This window comes from Haplochromis burtoni, unplaced genomic scaffold, assembly GCF_018398535.1.
Source record: "Haplochromis burtoni strain Fernald_Lab_line unplaced genomic scaffold, NCSU_Asbu1 Contig_75, whole genome shotgun sequence".
Lineage (NCBI taxonomy): Eukaryota > Metazoa > Chordata > Actinopteri > Cichliformes > Cichlidae > Haplochromis > Haplochromis burtoni.
The window spans coordinates 370,155-380,961 of NW_024582436.1; the positions used below are offsets into that span (position 1 = coordinate 370,155).

A 10,807-nucleotide genomic window follows, 5' to 3' on the forward strand; every position below is an offset into this window, starting at 1 on the left:
TTTTAACATGTGTCTCTGTCTTTGATTTAGGTTCACAAGTCATGCCTACCAGTATGCCTCCACCCCGCAAGCTACCTCAGCGCCCCTGGGCTGCCTCCATTCCTACTATCCTCACCCACAATGCCTTGCATGTGCTTCTGCTCCCTTCCCCCACTCCCTGCCATGTGCCCGGCCTGGCAGGAAGCTACCTCTGCTCACCTCTGGAGCGCTTTTTGGGTTCAGTTATTATGAGACGGCACCTACAGAGGATCATCCAGCAGGAAGCCAATGTGAGTGACGAGCAGAGCCAAAAATCAGTCTGTTGTCTTTCATTTCCTAAATGATATCCTTTCTGCACTGTGCACTGAAAAAGTTATGGAAGCACGCAGCAAGGCCATGTTAGCCAACATGAGTTTTCTCAGTTGTAATTGGATCATTTTCATTTTATAGATTAACATGAGTCTTTATGTTAAATTAACATTTTCTGTAAAGTGTTTTGGTATACCTAAGGATTGTAATAGATTAAACATCCTTAAATATAGGATGACACGTAAAAGACTAAACTGAAATATGAATTCAGTCATGTTGGCTATAAGAAGTCTGTATATGCAAATTCACCAACTGCCCGATTGGCTTTTTTGTTTTTGTTTGGGGGTTTTTTCCCCTCCCCAGTGCAGTAATCACTGTGTCATCTTTCCTCTCCTCCAGTTAACTATCGTGAACTCTAACGAGCCGGGGGTGATCATGTTTAAAACTGAAGTGCTCAAGTGCCGTGTGGCTCTCAACCCAAATAACTACCAGACGCTGCAGCTCAAAGTCACTCCAGAAAACACAGGTCCCTGGTCCCAGGAAGAACTTCAGGTGCTGGAGAGATTCTTCGAGACCCGTGTAAGTCTTCATGTTTTTATTTATTGATTTTTTCTGAACTGATCATAAAAATGGGTAAACAATCCCTTGCTATTTTGTATCCATTAAAACATAGTTTGAATATTATATGATATATGACTAGTAACAGACACCAGCATTAATCATTAATCCATCTACTGCTGTCCTCCCTTCTAGGTTGCTGGTCCTCCCTTTAAGTACAACACTCTGAATGCCTTCACTAAGCTGCTGGGTGCACCCACTAATATCCTTAGAGATTGTGTGCGCATCATGAAGCTTGAATTGGTGAGGAACTTCTTTTATATGGAGTGTTGTTGCACATTTGGACCGCCCCTTTAACCCCCACTTAATAGTCTTTGCGTTTGAAAGGTAATGCATGAATAAGCCTTTTCTTCTCCTGCAGTTCCCTGACCAGGCTGCACAGCTGAAGTGGAATGTCCAGTTCTGCCTCACCATCCCCCCCAGCGCTCCACCCATCGCTCCTCCTGGAACCATTGCCGTGGTGCTCAAATCTAAAATGCTTTTCTTTGTAAGTCACTGCAGTGCTTTACCTTTTTGAAACATGTACTTCATTTTCATTTGATGGAAAAGAGAAAAAAAAACATGAATATGTTGAAGCCACCTCACCCTTTGTGTTTGGTCTGTTTTGTCCCACAGCTGCAGCTGACCCAGCGCATCCCGGTACCCCAGGAACCAGTGAGCATTATCGTACCCATTGTGTACGACATGGCCACAGGCCTCACTCAGCAGGCTGACATCCCCAGACAGCACAGCTCCTCTGGAGCCGCAGCACTCTTGGTCTCTAATATCCTCAAGAGGTTCAATGAGCTGCATCCTGCCAGACAGGGTGAGACTCTGGCCTCCCTCAGCTGACGAGCACTGAATAATTTACTGTACCTAAACCTTTTCCAACTGAATATTCTAATTAGATGTAAAACAGCTTTGCTAACACTGACTGTATTCTTTTCCTCCCAGGCGAGTGCACCATATTTGCATCTGTTCACGACCTGATGGCCAGCCTCACCCTTCCCCCTGGCACCCGTCAGTAGAAACGATGACGTTAAACCCAGAGCGGAAATTCAACCCAAGTCCCTTTAAAGACAGAAGATGAGCCTCACCCTTAAGCTTACTCGACGCATGAGTGTAAAAGCTGTGGTCCTGAGAGGTCAAAATACAGCTTGCGTCCCCTTTGATACAGCCACTGGACTTTGATGTGATGGATGATTTCAAAGGGGATTCAATTTTGACAGTCTTGGAGACGGTCTTTAAGATTTGCCATTCAGGTAGACCTTAAAACAAGGACGACGTTGGATGCAAATGGATATAAATGTTCGTTTGTTCTTCCTCCAGGTGCACTTGTAAACAAAACTTATGTATTGAGTTTGTTTGTTTTTTTACAGAAATATGTATATTTAAGTGTTTAAAAGAATGAGGTGAGAGATTTTTCTTTTTGCTAGACCGCTGACTTGCTTTTTTTTTTTTTTTGGTAAAAACTGATATTGTTGTAGTATCAGGAGATATTTTCCTTAGCACACTATTTAACTGGCTTCTTGCCTTTACCTTGTCATTCCTCTGCAATCTAATTTCAGACGTACACTTTGGATACTGTAAAAACTGTGATAAACTTTATAAGCCAGTTGTATTTTATTAAGAACCATTTGGAGTCCTGATTAAAGGATTTGAGACATCTTTTCTGACTTTTGGTATTTTATTTAACCAAATTCTGAGTTGGTTTGTGGTTTGAGGATTTTGCACCAGAAATGGAAAAGAATCGGGTAAGTTACCAAACAAACAAAACAACAACAAAAAAACGGTGTTAAAAGAAAAACTTTGCATTATTTATTCTTTTTCCTCCATTTGGTGTTTTTTCATGGTGACAGAGAGCACGGTCTTAAAAAATCTGTCCCAAATCTCCCCAAAAGTGTCATTCCTGCTCATCAAGCCATTCAGTGACCCTGAGTCACTGAGAGATCACTTCCACTGAGGGAGAAAATTCTCATTGTAGGATAAAAGTTCAATGGACCCAAACAACACCAAAAAATGACCCACAGTAAGTAAAAGAGCCACTGGATGGCCTACTTAAATATAAAAGGCCAAGGCTTTGCTTTCCATCCAATGTCTCCCAGCTGGAGCATACCACAGCTGTCTGGAGCTGGAGTACCCAGAGAGAACCCATGTATACGGCACACAATAAGAAGAGACAGAGGATTTAAACCCCTGATGTTCTCGCTGTGAGGCAGCAGGACTAACCACTGCTCCACCATGTTGCGGTTTTGTTTTCAGTCCTTTATTTTCCAAAATTATTCTGCAATCTCATCATGTTGTGAAGATTAGTTACATTGTTATGGGATTTATGAACTGATTATTATCAGTTTATGGCCTGTTGGACTCCTCAGGTTTTAGGAAGTGTTGTTTGTTTTTTTTTTACATCATTTATCACTTGCAAAAATACAATAATTATATAGATTTTTTTAGTGTGCAATAACCTCTTCTGAACATTGATTGTGAATATAAATAACACAGATACTCAATCCAGGTCGTGAAAGGAGGTTTGTTTCCCAGGGGAAAAAAACCCTGTTTTCTGCCTGCATCCTCACTAAAGTGATGCTGTGCTCCTCATCCCTAAAGCATGACATCATTGTGAAAGGCTGGTCCTCTGCGCGCGTGCCGCTTGAGGGGCGTTCACTGCCGCAAATCACGGGCTGTGACTGCGCCGCCGTTGTTGCAAAAGGGGCGCGGGCTTTTTATTGTTACCGTCGTTGCATCAACCTTTCAGCGGCTGCATGAACGAGGCTCTATTGATCAGTGCGCGGTTGCGTGGGGGCATCGTCATCTAAGAGGAAGCGGCGAATCAGGGATGAAGAAACAGTGTTTCACCTGAACGTTTGACACTCGAACGCACCACCTGCGAAAGAGACTTCCGACCAAATGCAATAAAATAAACCGACAGATCTGATCTGTTATTATCTAGTCCCACTCTAGCAAGTTGTCATCGCGTTCATTGTCTTCGTATGGCTTTAATTAGCGGGACCGAATCAGGAGAATAGGAGTGATATAACACAGCCGGTCCGAGCCATGGCAGTGAGGATATCGGAGCCGCTCTGTCAGCCCTGCGGTTACCATGAAGCATTTAAAGGTAAGTCCCAGCGTCACGCTTTTTAGTCGGGTTCATGCAGCGTTTTGAGGCGTTTCAAGTTCACTTCGGAGGAGTGCGCCCTGCAGGCTCCGACTCCTTACAGCCCACTGACCACTCCCCTTCAGTCCTCATCAACCATCCTTCCTTGGACCTGTAGAATAGACAGCGTGTGCGCACTGATTTATAGTCTGCAATGGTGCACCCGTGTGCTTGTGTGTGTTAAGAGATTATTTTTTCCGGCAAATGTCATGGAGTGATGTGACTGCTCTGTGGTCAGTGGAGTTACAGGTGAAGAGACCTCTGATGCCTGTCCAGCTGAGTCCTGAGCAGGTGGGCCTGGAGATGCTGTGTCTTTGTGGGCAGCTGGACCTCCTCATCAGGGCACAGATGCAGCAGGTATATGTATGTCTCCTCAACTTTGTGTTAGTTTTCATCAATTTTCAAGTGAAACTTCAGTCAGATGTTCCATCAAACATTTCATTATTCAAATGTGAATCTGGTGAGAATATGGAGGGCCAAAAGTGCCAAAATGAAATAATAAAATAAAACACACACATCATTAAACACAAAAGTAAATGTGTCATCAATTAATCTAAATGGGAAAAAATATGACTTATACATGTTGGTATGTGGTAAGGACTTGAGGAGGTCAGGGATCCCAGAATATATTTTGAAAAAAATTACAAGCAGCAGTTCCCAAACTGTAAGTAAAGGTTTGTGATACTACTTTTTCTGTGTCACCAAATACATTTTTTAGGATTTTTAGGTGAGACCACTGTGGCATAATCTTAAAAATCTGGTTGATTTGTCAAGATAGAGTCAGTTTGCAAAAGTGCTCCTATGCTGGTGACACAGAAACTGCAGTACTTTAAAACTTCACTTAATTTTCACTTCACAAGTTGTTGTTGGGTTTTTTTTTTAATGTTGGTGCTCTTGGATCCCCATAGTCTACAGCAAATAAACAGTCATTTTGGATGCACAGCTAATGTTCCTACACACCTAATAAATCAGTCAATTAGCTTTGGGTGGGTAGCTGGTTAATTACTCTGTACTGTCACACACAGACCTTAGATCATTGTATTAAGAGAACAGGAAGTGCACTGGACAGGACCTAATGAGCAAATTAATACCCATACACATATTGTGACCTAATTTGGGACGTGCACATGGATTTTTTTCCATCATCGTCATTTCTTTCCAGCAGCTTTTCTCGAGCTTAAAACTAAATAACAATGTATAATTACGGTGTTTATTATGTTAATGATGATGTTTATAACACAATAAATAACACCAGGAAATAGTAATTATGGTGTAACATTGTTCAGTCTGTACTGCTTTGATGTTTAATCACTGTTACTCTGTCACAGTTCCAGGAGCAGTTAGGACAAGGGTGTAGTCCAGAGGAGTCAGACACATTCCAGGCTCAAGGTATGTGTGATGAAATCTAAGAACAAAAGATGTCTTGGATATTTTCTGATCTTCTGTATATATATATATTTTGTTTATGGCTTAAAGGATCTGAGATTCTTGACCAGATGCTGCAGTGCCTTGAACATCTACCAAAGCCTATGCCACAGTTAGAGGTATGACCTTAAACCGTTCTGTCCTAATGAAACAGTAACATTAGAAACAACTGAGCACTTCACATATTATCCGCCCCCAACCCCTAAAACAGTGAGTTGTAACTGTCAATATCAAGGATCAAGTGGTGCATGTGTTTCCTCAGGACTACCTGGACATGGTGGGACTGTCAGCAATGTTTCCTCGAGTTGAGGTGTTCCTTATTCAAGGTAGTCCTGTTGACATGCTGGAAGGGCCACCAATGGATGGTGAGAGGAACGTGTTTCCAATTCATACACACAAACACGTAACTTTTCTTGTATGTTGACAGTAACATTATTAATTTATTGTTAAATCTTTGAGCATAAGGCATCTTTAATGTGTTTGTAGACTGACAGTATATTGAGAAAAGACCATCCCCTTGTTACTTTCCTTTCCTTGTGGTCATGGTCAAGTCTCTGTGAACACTTCCTACTAGTGGTGCAAAGGATCAAAAATCTCACAGTTCGGATCGGATCACGGTTTCAAGTCACAGATCGGATCAATTTTCGGATCAGCAAAAAAAGAAAAAAGACAAAAATTTTACATTTACTTATTGAATTATTTTTGCCTGTTAAAAACATTCAACTCAAGACTCATTCCACGCAATTATTTAAAAAAAATATGATACAATATAGGGCAGTATAGGGCTTTGTATCTCAATTCAATTCAATTCAATTTTATTTATAAAGAGCCAAATCACAACAACAGTCGCCTCAAGGCGATTTATATTGTAAGGTAGACCCTACATTAATACATACCGCTAATTATATCGCACACCGCTGTGATATAATGAGCTGTCACGGTCACGTAGCTTTCCGTTGCCCTGGAGGTCCACCCATTTGTAGTAGTTAGGGCAACAGAAGATGCCTGGGACAGTTCAGCCATAACTTAACATAACATACATGCTTGGAACGATCTTGCCACTAAAGTGGACGCGCAACGGGATATCATTGCCCCTTGTTAAACCCCTTGTTTTGCACAATGGAATATGGCCTCAAGTCTGCAGCTAAACACCCCAATAGCTTTTGTAATAGCTTTAGCCCGGTCGGACTGGGCAGCAAAGGGCTGCTTAAATACCGCAAACTCCTCTGCTCCTCCACTTGGACTAGCGCGGGCCATAACTATCGCTTGACAGACCCACCACGCGCACCATACACATACTTTTTTTTCTTCTTTTTTGAATCTTTGGATCACGTGCGTACCGAACCGTGGAGTGGGATCGGTTCGGATTACGGATCAACCGTGATCCGTTGCACCACTACGTGGATGCTTCTTAACTAACAATGTCTATAAAACAAAAAAACAAGCATGTGAGAGTTTCTTTGTAGGACTTTTCCTTTTATTGCAGTTTTTGACTCGAAGTTCTGCTGCCTTGATACTTCTGTTGCAGAATACTACTTCCACATTGCCAAACTGAACCAGCTCCTTGTGCTGAGTCAACAGCTAGAAGAGGATATCAGGCACCTTGGAAGTCATAAGTACATTGCCCACCAGCTCTCAGTTATATATGTAAGAGTGATGAACTATAACCATCCTCTTTTTAGCTGTGCCTTTTGCAAAATGTGTGCATTTTGTTTCATTCCACAAAAATTTTCTTTGTGCTATTTAATGTCTCTGTTTTACAGCAAGTCCTCAGCTCTTTCAGGGGAATTCAGGTCTTCTCAGAAATAAAGAAGGATATTGAGGCCAACTTCAAACAGATGAAACAGTCTCTGGTGGTAGAGGAAGGCTCAAGGCATGAGCCTCAGCTGGCTGTTCATTATATCAACTGGTGGGTTTACATTGAAATAATTAGCTGTGAATGAGGTGATGATTAATTCAGCAAGAATCTGATGGCAAACATGTTCTGTTCTCTGCGCAGGATATTAGAAATAACTCAAAGCTTAACATCGATGGTGCTGTTACTGCCAGACGAGCTGACAGATGATGTTCACCAGGCCGTGACCTTCGTGTCTCAGTTCCTGTCCTGACTCACGCTGAGGAACGCCTCTGTATTTATGAATCCTTCTCCAGGGCTCTCCCGCTTCAAAAGCAACTGATTATGTTACGACCATTAAAAGGTGCTACACAATACGATTCTACAGAATAATAGTGGGGTTGAATAGCCCACCTGTTTAAAACCACATAGGTTTTTTGTACATCGTCTTTTGGAGTGCGGCCCTTGTTAGTCCCTGTGCTGAATCGGTTGGTTGGAGCTGAATGTAAGTTTATTGAATCCCATCTTGCACTAATGTTACATTTTTTAAACCTAAAGCAGAATAATAAAACTGAATGCAATGAACGCAAGTTGTATGACATGTTTGCTCTTTGTGGCTGATAAACTCATTGATGAATGAGTGTCAGAGTCAAAAAACAGCTATAAAGGGACACCAGGTAACATAAAATCACAAATTGATACAATTTGACACAAAATAACCACAAAGTCACACCACACATCTACAGTGACTACAAAGTAGCGTTAGACTACACATGCAAAATGACCCTAAAGTAACAAAAATTCCTGAAAAAAAGGCAAAGGTAACAAAAATAGCATGAGACGCTACCTTGAACTCATGGGCCAGATACCAGGACATGGGCCATCACATAATATGTCCTATTAGGAGACCATCTCTCCTGGTATGAGGAGAGATAGGCGGGCAGTAGAGGGGCATCACCACTCTCTTCATACATGGGAGCAAGTTCCCACAGAGCACATGGTGGTGAATGTTACATTGCTTACATCATCCAGCATAACAGATTTGGCAGTGGGTCATTCAATATCTGGGACCACATGCTCTCCATGTATTCACCAACACCAAAATATGTAAAAACTTCACGGATGATGAAGACACAGATGTCAGTGACAGGTCCTTGCGTTCCCCAGACTTGAATCCAATTGAGAACCTCTGATATGTTATGTGTCAGTGCATCCAATGCTGCCAACAGACAGTCCAGGAGCTCACTGATGCCCTGAAGGTCTGTGAGGTCCACGAGAACAATATCATCTGTCTCAGTAGAAGCATGCCCAGACATTGTTGAAAGTGTATGCAGACATGTGGAGGCCACACACACACACACACACACACACACACACACACACACACACACACACACACACACACACACACACTGAGCTACATTATGATTCACGTTGGATGAGCGTGTGATTTCAGTTTTTATTAACAGCATGAAAATGAAAAAGACGGAAAAACCTTCAAAACACTCATTTCACTTCAGTCATTGGTGCACCCTGAGGATTGTTATTGTTTTGAATATCAGGCCACATAACCCCAACTAATTAGGTAAATTGGCAACAGGAAAGTAACATGAGCTGCTGTAAAAAGAGCATGACTCCATTAAAAGAGGTCCCGAACTAGCGAGCAGATGAAATCCTATCTCAAGCAAGAGTGGGAGGACATTTGGCTTTCAAAACCACAGCATCTGCTCTCTCGAGTACCCAAACACAAAGTGTTGCTGTATGAAAAGCTTTAAAAACAAAAACAAAAAACCAGCATCAAACAATAACATAAAACTATCTTTAGTTACATGCAGGCTTTAAATTATTGCATTTTGCTTTTGAGTTACATTTTACACAATGTCAGAACTTCAAGTTCAAAAACAAGTGAAGAGGTCGCGTTATATTCACATTAATCTTGCATCTGTTTCACTTCTGTCGATGATGCCAGGAATGTGAATGTGGGACGACTGCATCCATCAATAATTAAGTTTATTAATTACACCTATGCTTTCTAGCTACTATGTGTCATCAGATCTGCGGCGGAGAGAGTTGTCATGCTTATAATGTTATTGGTTACACCTCAGCTTTTGTGCTAAGACATAATCATGTGTACAGGTCCACTGAATGCTTTGTTCATTGTTCGTTGGGAGCTCATTTTGATCTTAAGTGGGCTGGACCAGCGAAACTGCGAGATAAATGTTTAAATTTGGACAAAAAGGTATGAAAGTCAAACAGTTTTCGTCAATTTACAAAAAAAATCTTTATGCACTGCTTCACATTTTCCAAATCCGTCCCTTGGGCCGGATTGGAGTCGTGCCAGGCCGATTCTGGCCCCCAGGCCTTATATTTGGCACTCTTGACCTAAAGGTTCTTCAACCAAATTGTGTTTAAGATCATGGTCAAGGTCACATTTTTTGTTTTGTACAGGAAATGACCTGTAAATTGTCATGGATCGTGAGCTGAAGTAGCTACTTACATTCTGGTTCTGGTGACTTCCCCTCAGTCTGGCATCTATCCACTATGTTTGGACAACAGTTACTCATATTACAAGTATAAAATACTTGGGACTAACAGAAAGAAGTTGTCAAAATACACAAATGCCAAAGGTGCCCCATTAAAAACTCACCAGGAATACACCAGTCAGAGCACATACAGAACAATCAGTCTACATCTTTTAAATTGAGAATGAGATAGAGCGTGAGCTCAGACTTTCAAACCAGTATTTCACATTTACTAATTGGAAACATGTTTACTTACACTAAACGTGAGCTGTAACAATGGAAAAGTGGTTAACTGTGCATATTTTAGAGTGTTTTTGACTGACTTTGTCTCTGGTGGAGACTGGCTTTCAGCATTTAGCTGCAGCAGCTTTTATTCTCCCCATCTGTTAACTAATGTCACGTGTATATAAGCAGGTATCTCTTACTGGGAGGGAGAGAGAGAAAGAGAGGCAGGTGTGTGGTACAGTCTGTAGGTGAGAGATGTCAAGCAAATACAGCCCACGCTAAATGGGCCACACCAATGAAAACTCACATTTCTATCAGAAGTAAGGAAATCTAAGTACACATTTAACCTCTGAGATATCTTAATATAAGAAAAAGAAAGTGTAGTTTCAATAATACATACAGTTTTTCAACGTGACAAAGAAATGCTGATGTACTAAAGGAAAGAAATCTGTCACCAAAACTTTAAATTGTAAGTAATAAATGTGTCATGCCAGACTGTCATGCAATTATAAAACAGAAGGTTTTTGTTAATTGACAGAAACTCATTTCCCCCAATTTCTGTAGTAGATAGTGAAAAAACCCAGCAACATTTGTGCTATTTAATTATTTGGTGTAATATCTTTGTCATGAGGAAACCGCAGTGTTTCTGGCTTCAGGCCTTATGTTTGATACTGCAGCTGTAGGTGATGCAGGGGTTCTGAGAGGCCTTTCTATTCTTTCCTGCATTTATAACATTGCTTCTCAAATCCTTCCCGTCCTTAA

At 41.4% G+C, this 10,807-nt stretch overlaps 2 protein-coding genes across 4 annotated transcripts in view; both read left to right on the plus strand.

Moving 5' to 3' along the window:
• med14 (mediator complex subunit 14) overlaps window positions 1–2,555 on the plus strand; it is a 19,487-nt gene extending 16,932 nt beyond the window's left edge. For all 3 annotated transcript variants that reach the window (XM_005935829.3, XM_014337960.2, XM_005935830.3), the window contains 6 exons: window positions 31–269; window positions 688–867; window positions 1,042–1,149; window positions 1,268–1,393; window positions 1,522–1,711; window positions 1,840–2,555. In XM_005935829.3, coding sequence (XP_005935891.1) covers window positions 31–269; window positions 688–867; window positions 1,042–1,149; window positions 1,268–1,393; window positions 1,522–1,711; window positions 1,840–1,913 — 917 coding nt within the window. In that variant the 3' untranslated portion in view covers window positions 1,914–2,555. The remainder of the gene's footprint in view (window positions 1–30; window positions 270–687; window positions 868–1,041; window positions 1,150–1,267; window positions 1,394–1,521; window positions 1,712–1,839) is intronic.
• A 779-nt stretch (window positions 2,556–3,334) lies between these two features.
• si:ch211-218d20.15 lies at window positions 3,335–7,883 on the plus strand. The gene is made up of 8 exons (XM_005935828.2): window positions 3,335–4,000; window positions 4,278–4,396; window positions 5,368–5,428; window positions 5,516–5,583; window positions 5,727–5,829; window positions 6,993–7,111; window positions 7,228–7,373; window positions 7,464–7,883. The coding sequence occupies exons 1-8, from the start codon at window positions 3,940–3,942 to the stop codon at window positions 7,570–7,572; spliced, it is 786 nt and encodes a 261-aa protein (XP_005935890.1). The 5' UTR covers window positions 3,335–3,939; the 3' UTR covers window positions 7,573–7,883.
• The last annotated feature ends 2,924 nt before the right edge of the window (window positions 7,884–10,807 follow it).

Coding starts and splice junctions, on each gene's coding strand:
- si:ch211-218d20.15 (XM_005935828.2), top strand. CDS start 3,940: ATGGCAGTGAGGATATCGGAGCCGCTCTGTCAGCCCTGCGGTTACCAT. Junction 5,830..6,992: donor GGAAGGGCCACCAATGGATG/GTGAGAGGAACG, acceptor CTTCTGTTGCAG/AATACTACTTCCACATTGCC. Junction 7,112..7,227: donor ACCAGCTCTCAGTTATATAT/GTAAGAGTGATG, acceptor TCTGTTTTACAG/CAAGTCCTCAGCTCTTTCAG.